This window comes from Sitodiplosis mosellana, unplaced genomic scaffold, assembly GCF_009176505.1.
Source record: "Sitodiplosis mosellana isolate CC-2019 unplaced genomic scaffold, AAFC_SMos_1.0 Smas_scaffold_18, whole genome shotgun sequence".
Taxonomy (NCBI): Eukaryota; Metazoa; Arthropoda; class Insecta; order Diptera; family Cecidomyiidae; genus Sitodiplosis; species Sitodiplosis mosellana.
This window is the reverse complement of record NW_022595260.1, coordinates 597993-617063: the sequence shown is the minus strand read 5'-3', so window position 1 is coordinate 617063 and position 19071 is coordinate 597993. Positions and strand designations below refer to the sequence as shown.

Genomic DNA, 19071 nt, shown 5'->3' with positions numbered 1-19071 from the left:
TAAGTGAGTTGTTCAATATATACACCTCTTTTTCGAATAAAATTTATCTAACAAGGATTTAGACTAATTTTTTGAACAAAAGTAGAGAGTACATGTGAACTTACAATACACAAATGAATCTCCATTCCAAGATGTATTTTCTTGGAATTTTTTTGTTTTAAAAAATTTAGGAGAAATGCAAACTATCTTATCGCAGCTTTTTCAAAATAACCTTGATTGTTGCCGAAAGTTTTCGTATACGAATGATGATAATCAGTAACACGCGCTTTTTATTTTAAATCGAAAGATCATTATCGATACATTTTTTTAAATTGTTACCAAACAATATACATTCAAAAAGATGATGCAGGGCAGGGAAGTGGAGAACCGCTTCTACAAAAATGATTTATTTGTATTTACAGTTTATATTCTAATTATTCAGTCCAGTCACATGAAATGATCACGCACAAGTAAACAGCCAATTTACAGATTGCAGCATAGCTATTGGTAGAGAATTTGTTGCTGCAAACAACATTTATCTCTCTCGTCTCTCCTCCCTCAACCGCTTCAAAAATCAAACCAGGAACACAAAAACAATTTCATTTAGCAAATAGAACAATTTGTCAAAGCAACTCGTTCATTTGCAATCGCCGCAGCGTATTGAATTCCATATACTTTCAGCAAAAAAGTGTTTGATGAATTCAACGAGAAATATGATGCGGCAGCAGCAGAAGGACCAAATCTAGTACACGAGAAAGGAAGATAGGATGAGTGAGAGAGGAATCAATAACGATTTATCTGTATCTGTAACAGGCAGAAATTGGGTAGTTTGGAGCGAAAATATTATACAGAAAAGTTGCTCGGAAAAATATCAAATGAAAAGAGAAAGCTATATAGTTTACTATACAGTATACTATATAGCTATCCCTTTTCTGCTCATTCCTCATCGACATTTTTCCACGCAACTTTTCTGTATTACATTTTCGCTCCAAACTGCTCAATTGTCGTGAAGACGCAAAACGAAACGACGAAATGAGTCGCTCTGTCTGTATTTGTTCATACTCTTGACATTTGATGAAATTTATTATTTATGGTGACTTTTATACGGTGCGCTATTTGCGTGTGTTCGTCCGATAAACGTCGTCGCAATGGAACTGCGTGAATAAGAGAAAACAGAATAGTGAAAGCAATCCTTTGTTCTGATTCCAAGCTTAAAGTTTATTTATCGTGAATTTGTTTTTTTTTCTGTCCATGTGTCATTTGTTGACTCTATATTCTTCTTCTATAAACGTAGTAGAACATAAACCATATCATGAATTTATTTTCCACACAGCACACATGTGACTTTTGAACAAGATAGGAAAAGAGAGATAAAGAAAGAGATAGAGAGAGAGAGAGAGAGAGAAAAAATCGATTTCACATTGTTATAATGTTTCGACCTCGACAATTTTACAAATACGATTCAATACACTTGTACGAATCGGTTTCAATCTACTTCGCGTAAAATGAATAGAAACAAAAAAATCGTCGAAATGGAAATTCCCATCGATTTCAAACTCTAAATTATGACAAATGGCTAGCACCCAAATATCTACTAAGAAAATATTATTTAAAATCGAAATCATTATTCTTTTTTATTTGTCTTTAGAATCATATCTTTATATTGTGAATTTTATTTTATTCACAGTCGTTTTTCCAAATATCGAGTTACTATTACAGTATTTCGCAGTGCTAAATTTGCACCGTAAGCATAAATGCAAAATTGCCTGTAATGTCTTTACGCCACTGCCTCTTCCACGAATACTAATTGCGAACAATATCCACCATGAATGACACACAAAATCAATCCAAATGAAAACCCAGAGGAAAAATTGCATACCAAATTTGTTTATCGATTCTTCCTTAGTTTGCATGTTTTTGGCCACGTGAGACTCGTCAATTGTCTTTTAATTCGAAATCATGGCGACAGCAGACAATTCAATGCGTTACAATCCACTTTGTAATAAGGTTTGAGTCAATCGAATCGATGATATGCCACCGATAGCATATTTACACAATCCAAAATGATAAATATAAGCGCTTATTTTACGGTAGATATGAGCAGTATTTATTGTTATTTCTCCGATTGTGTCAACAAATTATAATTCAAACATTGTTTTTCCTTTCAATTATTTCGTTCGGAGTAATTTGAACACGGCAGACGGAGCAATGATTATAATGTAATCGCGATTGTCGTTTATTTCTGCAATCTATCTACATAATTATAGTAGCAGTTGAACGTTTGAAGGGCTTGACAGACTATAGAGAGGGGGAAAACTGCGGTATGGAAAAAAGTATCTAATAAATATTATTGTCAGTATTCTACAAATATTTTTAAAGAAATCGAAAGTAATGCAAACTTATTCTCACACAGGTCTGTCTTTTGTAAATAACTTAAATTTTGCAGTGTTTCACCTGCACCTAAATAAACACTTGTTAATTTAAATCGATAAATAGTGGAAAATTGTGCTAATTGTCCTATAAATATTATCACAGTGAAGCTCTTAAATGATGAACACAGTTGACGTAAATTCTCAGTCAGTCACAGTTTGGATCAATAAGCCTCAAAACGGTATATCAGAAAATTCTGAATTCCACTGTATCAACAATTCCATTGAAATCATTTCAATTGCCGTTTGAATAGGCAACACGTGTCTAATCGCTTAGAAAAACAATGGAACTGATAAAGCAATCAGTGAGATGTATGTGTCTACCGCAATACGACAGATTTCCTATCGAAATTGAAGTACGCAATTTGACGTCCGAACATGAATCAGTAATTTTTAACAGAGTATTTTACCAAAATCTAGTCTGATTTGATTTCCTTGTGTCGTGCCTTGACACAATGAAAATATATTCAATGCCATATTTCCACTCTTCCCACAAGATCAAGTTTTATTCCACTCCGGAAAAAACCATGATTTTTTGAATGTTTTTTTTTCACTGTAGATATGATGGCTGTGAAAGAATTTTACTGTAACACACTTGAATATGACCACGAAGAAACTTGTTAACCAGAACGCTTGAACTTGATTCAGATTCATACTCATTTTGACAGACGAAAGAAACTAAAAATGGAAAATACAAAATATGTCTGATCGATTAAGAAACTAGTAAAGCGGGAGGTGCTGTGTTTTTGATTGAGCGACTGATTGAACGGAACAGCTGCTACTGAGACAATAAAACTTAAAATTATCAAGAAAATTACAACATTTTATTACACTTTTTTTGAGAACGCAAACAAAAAATGTCTGAATTTTTATGGCTTTATTAGTCACTAAAAAACTACGCATCGAACAAAAGTGGTTTAGATTGACCTCAAGCCGTAAACAAAACGTGTAAAAATCTAAAAAGAAACACGGTCTTTAGCCGTAGATCAAAACACTATATTATGTATTCCCAGGAGAGTTGATGTTCAAAATTTGTTATACATGCAATATTTTTTTAGAAAACCCTTTTTCATTTTCCCTTTTATTATGGAAGAATTATCTCATAGGTTGTGATTATCATTTTGGATTTATTTTACAAAGCATATAGATATGTTGTGCAGCAAATACATAGGGGTATTGCAACGACCATAAAATATATGTATTTCATCAAGTTTATCAAGCTCTTTCCAAGTTTATGCATAGTGTCGAACTTTTGTTCAAGCTCTACCATCTAAATGTACGGTAAAATAATTTACGGGCACGACGTAAGATGGCGTTTTTTCTGGTCAAAAAAGTTGCAATATCCCTTTGAGAAAACATGTCGATATATTGCGGAAGTTCCGAGAAATTGGCGTTTGCCTAAGGAACTACATTAAATGAAATACGTGAAAAAGTAAGCTGACGAAATGTTACTTTGATGACGCCATGTACAACACATGCATGATTCAAAGATGAAGAGACACTGCGAAAAGTAAGGAACAAACATTCGAAATGTCATTTATTCTGAGCGCCAACAGTAAAATCAGTGTCACTGTGTAAGTGTCGTCATATTACGCACAGTTCGCTATTTCGCAGTGAGAGATAGAGTTTGTTTTTTTTTCATTTAGTTTTGCAACTGGTTCATACATTATCATTATTATTATTATTAGCCCGAGCGGAATTCATATTCATGATAACAGTACAAAAGGGATTCCAACGGGAGATTAGAAACTTCTCGAAATTATACTATACGTATGCAAATATACCAAATTATTTGGTCACATTTTACAAATTAAACAGTATAACACAAGTAGTTTGGCTTCTTGTGTGCCCTTCACTTCAGCCGCAGCTCATGCGAGAAAATGATTATTGTTCGTAAAATAAGTTGGTTCGTGATTCGATGCACTTATTTAGAAATGCAAACAAAACTCTTTGTCAGTTCTCGTTTCTTCCACCACCACATGCTTTCTATGTTCAAAATGGTGCTGTTAGGAAAAAAATGTGCAATTTTGCTCAATGTGAAAGGTAGTTTGAGACCATAAGGCTATTTTTTCTCTTCCTAGTGACAACATTCTTTCGTCAAACTCCAATGTCTAATGGAAAATTTAATAATTGTGGAATTTAAAAAGCTTACTTTTATATCTGTGAACAATCGAGGGAAGTCTCTCGTTAGATTGTAATTGCTGTATAACAAAAAAGCAAAATCTGTTAAATAGAAAAATCAATAACCGAATACATAGAAGCAAATACGCTAAACGATAATTTGAAGTCTGGTTTGTAGAGGCAGCATCCTTAATTTGTTTAGTTTCACTCCGAAGTGTTCATTCTTTTAGTTATAACAACGATACGACAGAAAATAAACAACTTAAAATATTAATGACAATATGTTGAGTAGCTGCAAAATTAAAAGTTTATCATTTTAATTTTACCATGTTCCAGTTAAAAATCATTTTGTTTGGAATGTCATAATAAAAAATTATGTGTCGAACACACATCTATACAACACTGTGGTTTCTTTACAGTTCCCATATAAAATAGCTCCGAAGCGCCAACTGTAGTACAATTGCAACACCAGTTGGCGACAACGATGAGAAGGCACAGCGTTGCATCTATATCTCTTAAATCCACTACTACAAAAAAGAAGTACAAATTGAATGAACATTTGCAAAATGAAATAGTGGATAGCGCCATTAAAAATTGGTAAACCAAGATTTTCATCAGTATTGATGAAATGCCGCGTGCTCTGTTTAAAATATCGCTCAAAAAGGTGACCTTACATGGCATGTATACAATTTATGGTACAACTGTATCCCGTTTAAACACTACATTAAACAGATTAATGATGTAACAGTAGCAACAAAAACGTTGCTACGAAAGAACAATGACTTCTATTTTGCGCACACAAGACTGGTTTTCATGCGATTTTATTAATCGTTACTGTTTCAAAAATTCGACAGGCGAACTTTGACTCATGTGTGTGTGAAAACAAAGTGCACGTCATGGCTACAATATGGTATTTATTTCCATATCTCCATATCTCGATCGCGTTACTCCATGACTAACTCTTCCAAATTCTTGCTGTCAATGAGAATGAAAGAATAAATTTTTTCTGGCTCATCATGTAGTAAGCTTAATTCAGCTTCCACTTAAACCAATCCATATCAATCCATCAATGATTTCACGGAAGACGACAATTACAACGCTCTTAACGGATACTTTTCGCTGTTCCTTATTCGTTAAACAACAAACACTTGAGCTGTATTAGGTTAAAAACGCAAACACTTCCACATATAAAAAGTATTAAATTCATAGTTGTCATGCTAATCCTTCCTTAATGGCTTACATCCAAAAATGATATTCAACTTTGCTTTTGCTGAACCTGATGGCAATTCATCCGCGGTATTATACTACTGAACAAAAAAAATGAGTGATTTCATACACAGTTTCATCAACATCCCGTATACTGAATACAGTCAACTTTGTTGTTTTTTTTTGTCTTGATTTTTTTACTCAACATGGGCGCGATTGTGTGCATTGAACTTTAATTAATTCAACAGCCTCATTTCGATTGGTATTCGTGTACGCAATATTCGCGGTTTATGAATTTTGTGATTGAATTTGAAATCATTCAATCAAGCAAGCAAATCTAAGGGTTTTTTTTACATAAGCTTCGATTCAAGGTCCTGAACTAGTTAATACTTCGATTTACATTTTATCTCTCGCAAAGCACTTACAATTAAAATTCGATTCATTTTGTTGATCGCGTTGATAAATGTGATAATCAAGTTGTGAATGTGAATGTGAATACAAGATCACTACACACATTTTGCACAAGCATTGTGTTGAGTCGTTGCGTGTTTCAATGAATTGCAGCGACGAGTTCATCGGTTGTTTGTGTGCATCCGTAGCTGTAAATTTTGCTGCGTGCATTCACCCATAGCTCTTGCTACTTAAGCAGGCACATTGCTTTTGTGACCTTGGATCAACTGTATGAAATTGATTGTTGCTTTCGATGAAGGTATACTCGATTTGGCAGTAAACTTTGCAGCAAAAACACCGGTGAAAAATCACTGCGGCAAAAGACCAACACTCAAGATGTCGTGTTCTTAATTACTAAGAAGGGCATCTTGATGTGTGCTCAACTCATGAAAGTGATAAATTCATCATGTACAGACAACAACAACGTCCAAAATCACCGCATTTTAATGGCTTAGCCATACAAACTTTCCAGTTCGGCTGCTGAAATAAAGAACGAATGAGAGAGAGATGTCTCTTCGTTTTTAATGGCTTTGGCACTGTTGATACCTATACAACTACTGACGTCAAAAACAATTTAACTCTAATTAATGCAAGCTAGCGATTTATCTCGGACATCAGCAAAATAAACTGCGGCGCAAAGTTTCGACGAAGAAAAAAAATGAGCAGAACAATATAAAATGAAATCTCACACAAGGTTGGATGCCAGCTTCAGTGAATACAATAAAAACAACGTAAGCATACACAAATGTGCATCTCGGTGTTTACATTCACTGCTGAACATAAACAGGGAAACCAAAACGAAAAAAAAGCTAGCGCACATCGTTAATATATGTTTATATTAGTTTGGTTCCCTGTTCATTGAAATCGATGCCAATTTTGTTAAACTCTTAATCGGCATTTCGATCGACGAATTATTGTCCTACGTGATCTGGAGAATCGCGAGACAATGTCACCGGTTTCGGCTGTAAGATTTAAACAAAGAATCACCTTTTGATTCATCCAGCACAAACAATACGTTGTCTTTTACGCAAAAATAGAATTCTCTGATCTACGCCGTGTAACGATACTGGGGCGTTTATTTTGTTTTGGTTATTTAATTTTCATTGAATCTCAACGCTTTTTCTGCGTTTATTTTTGGAAACCACTTACTGTGTTTGGATTGTTGTTGCTTTTATTTCGCATCACGTTTACACTTACACTTGGTTTAAAAATAAACATTCTTTGTGCTAATTTTCCTTTCTTATTGGCGTCATACGATATACATATTGTACATGAACCATTCAATTGGGAGAGTGCGCCAAAATCCGTCACATTTGCATTCCACTTTTTGAAATATCCTTGGTATTTGCCATTTTGCCATTAAAGATCTTCGAACGACAGATTGTTTTTTACATCAACCAGCCAAGCTTATGAGACACAGTCACGAGTCACCACAGCACTTTTCACTTTTTTATCATTCGAGGAGGCACATCGACAGAATGCATCATCGATGAGAGAATTGTCAAAAGAATTTCTTTTTTTGAATACCCGGCTTCTATCGAATCACCCGATACGATATTAATGGGTAATATACTAATAAGTATATTTAACGCGAAAGTGACGACAATAACACTTTTCGACACGGGAAGTTTTTTTCGGGCGCTGGATTCTAACAAGTCGATTTCCATGTAAAATTGACCGCTGAACAATTTTGTTAAGTGATCATGTGCACCAACCCCTTAGAAATGGGAGTGAATGTCATGCAAAATACTTTTTACAATAAGCTGTATACTACACACAGAAAAGAATCCTCGGAAATTTTGGGTGTTCGCCGTAAAATTTGACATTTATATATAAATTTCTATATACATTTTACCGGCAACACTTCAATTTTCCGGGCGATGACATATTTTCGAACATTTTATCAAATACTATGTATATTTTACCGCTTGAAATGACAGATGGCGCTAATTTCTGTTGGAATATTTGAAATTATGTCATCGCCCGGAAAATTCAAGTGTTGCCGGTAAAATGTATATAGAAATTTATATATAAATGTCAAATTTTACGGCGAACACCCAAAATTTCCGGGGATTCTTTTCTGTGTGTAGAAACGGAAAATTTAATAAAATCGTAAAATTGAGCCAACTTTGAAAAAAAATATGATGCATTTCTTCATTATTTGAGGCCTAATTCCAGCCCTGTAAATAGCTCGCCAGGGCACCAAAAAAAACCTCCCGTGTCGAGCAGTGTAATTATTGTAATTATAATTTAATCGGGACTTGAGAACCAATTTATAACTTTTTATCGAAACATGGTGAGGGTCCAAAAAAAAGATGGTCGAAGAAAAAAAGTGCCGTCCAGTTTCGAAAAATATACCTCAAAAAAATAGATTTTGTCCAAAAAAACGATATGGGTACCATATAAAATTCCGTGCCAAGTCCCATATCAAAATTTTCATGACAGCGATTTCGGAAGTCATTTTAGATCGCAACATTTCGACCGATTCCATTATTCTAGCCAATTTTTGGCAAAAACTGTTGATGAGGTTTTGTTTGGCTCGTCAATATCTACAACTTTTACCAAGTCATCAGCCCTTGAAAAGGCCTTCTGGGCCAGTTACAGTGTAAAATGACCGAAAAAATGGTAAATTTTCGGCATATTTGCATTTTTCGCTCTACTGGCCACCCAGGCGGTAGACCTTTGTTCAGTTTTTTACTTGTATCGTGTAGCCAAAACCTGCACAAAAATTTTGGTACTTGTCAGATTGCGATTTGGATGGAATTTGGCGACAATTGATTCACACATATAAGACAAATTTCAGGCCAAAATGGGCAAATCACAAACATGAGCTTCGGTTTGACAGGTAAAAGCAAATGACTCCTACCTTTTCTGCCTTTGAACATCTAGTATGGTCTTTTACGAACATTTTGGGTACTCACATGATCAAATCGAGTGATGTTTTCACATATTTCTGGCCTCATATTCGATTTCAACTCTCAAAAAATCGACTTTTGGCCATAAATCCTTAAGTATAGGCTTTTTAGGGATAGTGTCTTGATGTAATGTTATTTTTTCTCGGAAATATGGGGAGTCTACGCAGACAAAAACTCTCAAAATTGGCTTTTCAAGGTACCTCCCGAACAAAAGTTACGTTTTTCATGCATTTTGCTATGAAAATATCATTTTTTGTTCGAGAGATACCCCAAAAATCATTTATAAGAGCTTCTGTGTGGGTAGATTCCCAATATTTCTCGAAAAAAATAACTTTGTACTAATAAACTCATCCAAAAAGTATATTTTTGGCGTACCTTCCGAACAAAAAATGATATTTTCATAGAAAAATGCATGAAAAACGTAACTTTTGTTCGGGAGGTACCCTAAAAAGTTAATTTTGAGAGTTTTTGTCTGGGTGGACTCCCCATATTTTCGAGAAAAAATAACTTTACGCTAAGATACTATCCCTAAAAAGCCTATATTTAAGGATTTTTTGGCAAAAGTCGATTCTTTTAGAGTTGAAATCGAATATGAGGCCAGAAATATGTAAAAACATCACTCGATTTGGTCATGTGAGTACCCAAAATGTTCATAAAGGACCATACTAGATGTTGAAAGGCAGAAAAGGTAGAAATCATTTGCTTTTACCTGTCAAACCGAAGCTCATGTTTATGATTTGCTCATTTTGGCCTGAAATTTGTCTTATATGTGTGAATCAATTGTCGCCAAATTCCATCCAAATCGCAATCTGACAAGTACCAAAATTGTTGTACAGGTTTTGGCTACACAACGCAAGTCGAAAACTGAACAATAGTCCACCGCCTGGGTGACTTGTAGAGCGAAAAATGTAAGAAATGCCGAAAAATTGCAATTTTTTCGATTATTTTACACTGTAACTGGCCCAGAAGGCCTTTTCAAGGGCTGATGACTTGGTAAAAGTTGTAGATATTGACGAGCCAAACAAAACCTCATCAACAGTTTTTGCCAAAAATTGGCTAGAATAATGGAATCGGTCGAAATGTTGCGATCTAAAATGACTTCCGAAATCGCTGTCATGAAAATTTTGATATGGGACTTGGCACGGAATTTTATATGGTACCCATATCGTTTTTTTGGACAAAACCTATTTTTTTGAGGTATAATTTTCGAAACTGGACGGCACTTTTTTTCTTCGACCATCTTTTTTTTTTGGACCACTCTAGTGAGGGTCCTGCTCAGTGTACGCTATTTTGGAAAGTTAATAGCAGCACTAGCTTGGATTATGAGCATCAATGAAAAAGACACGTACAAACCTTTTGCAGCGATTTATATTACATCCACACAAATCAGAAAATCTATGTAGTTGGAGATGTTGGGAATTGTCGAAAAATCAATAAAATCATCAAAATTGGACTCATTTCCACATCAAAATTAGACTCATTTCCATAGAAATTATCGTATGTTTCGGCTTGACTTCGCTTTTTTTTCAATTCTTAACATTGTTCAGTCATTTTTACAACGATTCATCAAAAAAATCACATTTGGTGGATACAAGTGGGTAAAATGTCCGAAAAATGTTAAATTTTTTCAGTTTTTCGACCATTACTCGCAGGGAATGCATTTTTTTCACTCACTCTCTTCTTCAAAATTATAGCCAACAAAAATTTAACAACTCTTCAGAACGCATCAACTCGAAAAAACCACACCCAGTCCACTTTATTGGCTGAAAATCAATTTTGGCTACCAAACAACATTTTTGAGCATTTTTTGAATTCTTTTAACTCCTCAACTGATCGAAATAGAGCAATGGAGTCTGGAACAACTTTGTAATACTGCTCAAGAGCTTTGCAGGCCAAGTTCTAAAAGTACTAAAACAGTACTAAAAATGTACTAAATGTAATTTCGATTATTTGATGATTTCCTTTTCTTGATTTTTTGTTAAATTTATTTTTGATTTTTTGTGCAATTTTATGGATTTTGAAACTTGATGATTTTCAAAAAAAATTCAACTTGAAAAAAAATTCAACAAAAAATGAAAAAAGGAAAATTATCAAACAATTTAATTTTCAAAGAAAAATAGTTCGATGGAGAACTGTATTAGTTAATAAATTAATTATCTTTTATGACCTTTTGATTCTGAGTATCATTGGAAGCATAAAAACATATTGCATCAGCTGAGAGCTAAAGAACACTAGCATATTTTCTATTATGGCACTGTCACTGTATATGCAAATGAAATTGTTTTTTGCCGAAAGTGCTATTTCTGCTAGTGTTCTTTCCAAATCTGCGAAAATCCCTTCAAAAAGTCATTAAATCGCTATGAATAGTGGTTTGTCAATTTCAATATACAAAATCAATCAGAAGAGACTACATACAGTGTGCAGTAATGTGGTGTTGACATTTTTATTTCAAGTAATTGAAATTGTTCGACCGCCCCCGAACATTCATATTAAAGCCACATAGCAAATGATTTGTTCATTTTTAAGCCACTCAAAACTAAAACCGAAACCAATGAAAACTCAATAGGTATGTCATAACAAAAAACATTTCTGTATTAAGCGGCGCGAAATATGATTCCGTCTATTTTATGCAGTCAATGGCACTTAATTAATTCTCGATTTGCATATTTACATAGAGAGCTCAAATTTATTACAACTGGATGTTAATTCGAACGATACATTCGTGATAGAAAAAAACATCTATCAAACAAAATTGCGCCATTTTGATTGCCTTATTAAGTTCATTCATTATGAATGGCAAAATTAAATATCGTGCACAACAGCGATTATTTCTACAATGTTTTTTTTGTTATTTGTTAACGAGAATAAAGTTACGATGCAAAATAAAGACTTGTTGTGGCAAACACACACACACATACAAAGCATTTGGCAATTTATCTATTAATACATTGGCATTGGGATTACGCGACGTGCAAGCTTATCATTTTTTATCACACAGCAAACAATAGAAAGTTGAGACTATCTCCATAAAAAATTGGAGCACATAAAATCCAAAAGCGGCAGTATTTTTTTTTTGCACTAGACCCTGCAAAGCGTTGTGCTGTTTTTACTTTATCATAAATGTAAATTGAAATACAGACGATAAATCTCGTCAAAAATTCGACTAAACTATATGTAACCCACTTGGATACTGTCAGATCTCTCAATATGCAATTCATAATATGAATACCTGTCAACTTTTACCGTTTTCTCTCACACTTGCAAGCCATAATCTTTTGATTCGTACATAGTATTTTATATATTATTCTGTTGTGTATTTATTTTTTTATTTTTTTTCGTTTCTTTTTTTCTTCTTATTTCTTATCTCAGAGCATTTTTATAATTACGAATTACCTACTCAATTATTACAAACATATGAAGTGCCAACTCCTTAATTGAGATTTCAACGAAATAACGACGAATAATTGATAAAAACCTGGTGTTTGCGTCAAATAAAATCAGCAAGAAAGAACAAAAACATCTTATCAAAACTGGGGTATTTTAGAAGGAAAACCAACTGATTTTGAAAAATGACGAGCGTATTTTTCCAAGGGAAGTATCGACAGCGCAAGGATTGGAGTACGAATTCGATCCCTGAATTAATGTCTTTAGAAGAAGAAGCTAGTCATGCTTTACCAGAAATACCAACAACACTACCGCCAAAGGCACCGCGTCGTAGTTCGCTGGCGATTGGATTGCTGGCCGGTGGCCGCGGTCTAACGGATCCAAAATCCAAACGGCGCAGTTCTATTGCAACGGCTTTTCTCGGTCGACAGAACAAGGTGATTTTATGTTTTTTTGTTTATTTTCGTCATAACCTTTTTTTTTGTCCTACCTTTCATTCCATTCTTGATTTTTATTTACTTTTTCTTTGTTTTCACTTTTTGGTTTCGTTCTGTTTTAAATTGAAATCACGTGTGTGGCTGAATTGGATGAGCACAGAATAAAGATGCATCGTATGAAACAGCTGTGGCCAGTGAGAAGCGTGACTCAAGGGATCAAAACAACCAGAATGAAAATGACAGCAATGGAACGCCAAAGTTCTGTGATTTTGCTGATGATGATTTGAATGGAAATGGCAGTGACGAAAATGAACAAACACAGTCGTCACCATTCTCCACATCGCCGCCCATCGTTGTTGGATCACCACGTCAGTCACTCTTCACATCAACACCAGATAAAGATAAGCGGCGCCGTTCTTCCACGTGGCACACCAAAATTGAACGACGTCGTCGCAAAAATTCATCGAATCCGAGCAGCATTAGCTCATCGGTAATTGATGACAGCGATATCGATGATCTAAATGGCAATTCAATTAGTGAAGTGATGGCTGATTCACCACCAACCGAATACAGCCGTCAAAAGCGACATTCTTGGTGGAACATTTTTGTTCCCGATAACATCAAACAAAGGTATACACGCTCATACGCCCAATAATATCTATCAACGATAATTTAAATTATTTATTAATTGCATATATAAATGAATCCAAAAATAACTGACAAACAAATCACTTATCTATCGATCAAAACGCCTTGTGTTTATCAACAACTGAACTAAGACGTTTTTTTCTCATTTAATCAAATTAATTTAGTTAAATGATCGATTTTTCGGTACTAATATCAATGGAATACGCAAAGACTCAATGATTCCACATAAGAATGCTAACCAGTCCATCTAATTTTCGTCCCACATTGAAAGCTTGAACTGACACAGCTTCAATCAGTGAGTTTTCGGGTTTTTATGTAAGTTGGATTTTGGAAGGGCTTCTTTTCATATCAATTTGCAAACATGGTATTTGATGTATTCATTCGAACAAACCGAATAAAGCTCATAAGCCACCCATTTTAGGGAGAAATGGCCATTTACTAAAAACATTCTGGGTGAAGTTCTATTTTCATTGTTATTGTTTTTAAACAACTCAATCGATATCCACTGAACACGTGACCAGAAAAAATCACCACAACCAATAATATTTCTCATAAGAGAAATTACATCAACTCTTGTTCTCCGGATAATGAATAAAATAATTTAAATATTTTATCGTTCAGAAAGCAATTCCAATCTATAATTATTACCTGCGCCTCAAGCTGATACTGATGAAAAAAGGGTCACAAGGAAACTTAAATCGAAATGAAAATCGCCAAATAGTGATGTTTGTGCATTCATTCAAAAAATTATAACCGTGCAATGAAAGATCGAACGAATTGGAAAATGTATAGTGCATGAAAAATGAGCAAATCCAACGATAAAAATAGCAAATTGTGACGAGCCAAGAAACACTCCACATGCATGTGACCACAATTAATCGATAGATAAGCTCAGGCAGTCGCAAATAACGCATACATAGAATATTTTTCATGCATTCGAACATGTAAAAATGATTACAACGAAAAATCAAACATACGAGAAATCTGATGTCTCGATTTGGTAATTGGTTCTCCGTGAATTTGGAATTTTTGAAATGGCCAATGCATTTTTAAGTAGTACACAGAAAATTCATTTTTTTTCACCATTCATCACGAAGATGTCGATACCCCGTTCAAATTTTTAATAAAATGATGAAAATCATTGAAACAGATCAGACCAAACATTTAATAATTTAAAAAATACCGTTGCAAAGAAAACGGGACAAACATTTCGTTTTATAGAAATATTCTGTATGTTTGGGGATATTTTATGTTTCACATCAATTAATTCAATTACGAAGCTTCAGAATTGATTTAAACGTTGAGTGTAATACAAAAATATGCAAAAAGCGAACAGCAAATGGAAAACGAGTCGAAGATGAATGCTGCGGTGGCTTGCAAATGGTAAAAATCACTGCGCTAGAATCAGATGAAAGCCAATGCAACAAAATATACACAACGAAAATAGCAACATAAATACGCGATAGGAGCAACGTATTTCGTTAGCTCAACCACTCAAACGCACCACTCACAGTAGCACGACGTACGTTTTGCGACATTTTATGCATTTTTCATTTCATTTGTAACCGTCATTTCATTTGCCGTTTTGCTTTCTTGCTATGCTCGGCTGTGCTTGGTGTTTTTGAATGAAGGGTAGCATTTTTTTCACGTGATTTTTAACATTTTCAACACCGCAGCGCGCAGTTTTTCCCTTTGTTTTGCCTTTGTGTATGTGGAAACGAATTTTTCCTTTTCTTTTGACTCGTGTAGATGTGTTGCCAGTGTGTAGCAGTTTATGTCGTTTATGTTATGTTCCATAATTTTACTCTGTTTGAAATTCTCTGTCATTTTCAGCGTTCATTCCGTGGCGGAATTCGTTATTAAGATATACAGTCGTATGCTTTTTCCACATTGCGAATTAAATGTCATTAAGCATTATTGTCAGTGCATTTCTAGCTGTATCCACGCTGCAAACTTCTTTGTTGCTACTTTGCCTGATGAATTTCAAATGAAATGTCTTTTATGTATTTTTCCACGAGGAGCACGAATATCAAAAATCAAACCGAAAACTGACACAAACAAATCATCGTCATCATCAGCAGCAAAAGCAGCAATAGTAGCGTAGAACTCTTCGGTGGAATTGATTCAAAATACAAAATTCTTGGCCATTGATTCAAAAAGTGAAAAACGAACAAACACTCAAATGACAGCCCTTTTACCGTTCATGTTCCGTTTTAAATGGTGAGGATTTCATTGAAATCGATTTACAATCCGCTTGAATAAAATACGCGCTAGGTCTGCGTCTCTTTTTTTCATCATGCAATGAACATGCTCATTTCATTTGCCATTGTGGTGGCATTTATTCCGTATTCAAGCGAGAACTTGCATTGCGAATTCTTCGAGTGAGCGTTTCATCCAAACATATATGATTAGATTACCAAACCCTTGTACTCGCTTCAGATTCCTTTGTTCGTAGTCACCGATTTTTCTGTGCTATTCCCGGCCACTATCAATCCGCATGATGTTCTCTGCCATGCACCAAATATGAAGCATACATCGCGGAATCTATGTCGGAATTGACAATTATTGGCGTGTATATCAGATCGACGCAGATGAAATGAATCATGGAATTTTGAGCATTTGAATATATTGCACAACCACTGCAGATGCTGATGTAAATGGAAACTCAAATTTCTGATCAACTGAATCGTTATTTCGCCTTATTGTGCATTCCAACCGCCACATACGCAAACGATGATTCAGACCACAAAGAAAAGCATTGAGATTTCCGTCATATGTTTGGGAAATGGAAAAACAGCAATTGCTACTGTTGACAGTAACACCACTGGATTTAACATTCAATTACCCCTGTATTGAAAGCTTTTGCATGAGCGTCCCACACTAATTTATTTTGATTGGATTCAGAACAGAAAATTGGAGGAATTTTTGCACGAATTTAGTTCATTTCAAATGGAAACCAAACAATATACACAGTTCTAAGTTGATGTGAACAAGCACGGAAAAATGAAGCGCCCATTAAAATGTCATTAGCATGACATGACTCTATCCGACTTTTTCCCAACACAGAAGCAACAGCACGAATAACAGCGAATGTTAATTCGAATTCAAAATTCCGAATTCTGAAAATCTCTGCTTAAATTTATCCAGGCCAAATTCTGTTTTGACGCAAGCTTGTCATTACGTCCAGCTTTTGCAACACAAATAAACAGCGTTTTTTTTTTCAAATCGAAACAGACAGAGCACGCACAATTCATATAGTTTTATAAATCGTCGACACAAAATGAAACGATTAAACGCTCGCTATTCTGTACGTGATATACATGCTGAAATTTCAACACGGTGTCGCTATCCGGTTAAATTTGAAACGTGTTTCGCTCGCTAATAGCGTTCGTCTTACGATCGATATGTCGGCATCGCCATTTTTATGTTTTCATTAAATGGCAGTCAGCCACTCAATTTTTTTGTTTTGGACATCACCAAAAGAAAAAAGTGCCTAAAACTTCCTTGATTGAGCATAGAAAGTTTAAGTGGTTTCAAAGTCTTGGTGGGTAACTAATTCTTTTATATCATCGTATTTCTGCCAAAACATAATTTGAATACAGCCGGAATAACTTAGACCACAATTTATAGTTTTCCTAACATATTTCGATTTATTTCAGAAAAAGTGTTTTTAACAAAATTCGATTTTGAAATTTTGAGGTTTTGGAATTGAATTTTATTCAGTTTTTCATGAAGAATTTTATGGTGGTTTCAGTTTTCATTTATGATGAGTCGTTTTGAAAAATTTGCCAGGTTAATAACGAAAATATGTTAATATTAATATGTTAATAAGATCGGTATCTTATTAACTAGTATTTTTGGGTTAATTTTTCAAAATGCTCAATCGAAGCTTCAATTTGAAACCACCAAAAAATTCTTCGTGAGAAACTAAACAAAATCCGAATTTAAAACCCCAGAATGTCAAAATCGAATTTTGTTGAAAAACACTTTTTCTGAAAAAAATCGAAATATGTTAGGAAAACTATACCACAATTTGATGGGTAATTATCATATTACGCGCAACTGTATTAGGTTTCTCCAGTTTGACTACACAGAGAGAAATCCAACATGGTTTCACCAATACAAAAACATAATTTTGGCATTTTACAACAGTATTTGTGGAAATCGCAACAAATGTTTGGCTGTCAATATAGTACGAATTTGGGTGCGTTCCACACAAATACTAATCTGAACATTTGTTGTGATTTTCACAAATACTGTTGCGTTTTGACACTTTGCAATGTTCTGTGGTGTTGAACGTAGCCTCATTTTTCTCTGTGTAGTTTCCTTTGATATTCATGGGTTCAAATTTGACAAATTTTCAGTTAGCATTCATCATACACATACAAAACATGTCGATTAACGTTTTGAATACGTTCTGCTTCTCCTGAAATTTCGTAATTCAGGTTTCAGGCATTCATAGGAATTTTACACAAATACCAATGAACGAAAATTTGCGTATTGTAATTAAAATCTGGAACCTTAGTTGACGGTCATCGTCGCAAAATGAAACAGAAAAAACTGGCTTTCAACAATTTAGTTATAAGCGTTTTTTTGGGTGAGTTCGTTTGTTGCTCGTTGCAATGTTTTTATTCCGATGAACCCCATAAAAAATTGTGGAACAGTGAAAGATCGTTGTCCTTTCATGAAAACGTACTGCGACATCAAATATAAGCACATTTTTATGCGCTGATGTTTCGATGCGCAATATTTTCGCTTTTATTTTCTTTTCATTTCAGTTTTGTTCACTGTTTTGTTGTTTTACTTTTCGTTGTTTATGACTCATTTTGGAACGTATTCAAATGATCACATAGCGAAAACAACCAATGTACGACTTATTTGCATTTTTGTTCATTCACGAATAATTTGCATTGCTTTGCAATAGCATCTTTGTTTCGAAAATGCCTTTTTTGTTCTCTCTCAGAGCGGCTCATTTTCACTTTTGTTTGGCGTGAGCAAACAGAACATAAATTCTATATAAAGAGAATGAGAATGGAATTAAAATTTATATCTATTACACGCTGATATCATGCTTTTGTGCTACGAATTTTTATTTCACATTCATATGAGAAAATGAGTTCAACGCTTATTCATAACTAGAAATGTTGAGAACCGTTCTATTCGTTTGTATTCTTTGGTGATCAACGCAGCGTAGAACATGCACATGATTAAATTGGTTTTGCTTGCCAGCGGCTATCGGTAAACAAACTATTTTTAAACCCATTTGTCTGTATCATCTTATACTTTTTCTATACAAACAGAATAGCCAAATTTTTGTGTTGCTCATTTTACAAAGAGCTGCTGTGCCAGATTGTTGAACAAACTCGAGCAAAATAATTTTTTGCCGAGGAAAAGACTTCGTACAAGCCAATTTCCTGCTCAATTTATATAGAATGATTTTCCCGTTCGTGAAAGAAAAGTGTAAACAAAATTGTAAAAATATAGCCAATCGCTGCGTTCCTT

The 19071-nt window shown here is 34.5% G+C and overlaps 1 protein-coding gene across 34 annotated transcripts in view; it reads left to right on the top strand.

The window, feature by feature from the left end:
• Nucleotides 1-19071, top strand: part of LOC129568370 (TLD domain-containing protein 2) — a 109570-nt gene that overhangs the window by 58109 nt on the left and 32390 nt on the right. For 29 of the 34 annotated variants that reach the window (XM_055446137.1, XM_055446123.1, XM_055446124.1 and 26 more), the window contains exons 3-4: nt 12470-12921; nt 13082-13551. The exons of 4 other annotated variants lie outside the window; for them this stretch is intronic. In XM_055446137.1, coding sequence (XP_055302112.1) covers nt 12670-12921; nt 13082-13551 — 722 coding nt within the window. In that variant the 5' untranslated portion in view covers nt 12470-12669. Of the gene's footprint in view, nt 1-12469; nt 12922-13081; nt 13552-13867; nt 13885-19071 lie in introns of those variants that run through there. One more of the 34 variants, XM_055446147.1, reaches the window with a different exon arrangement.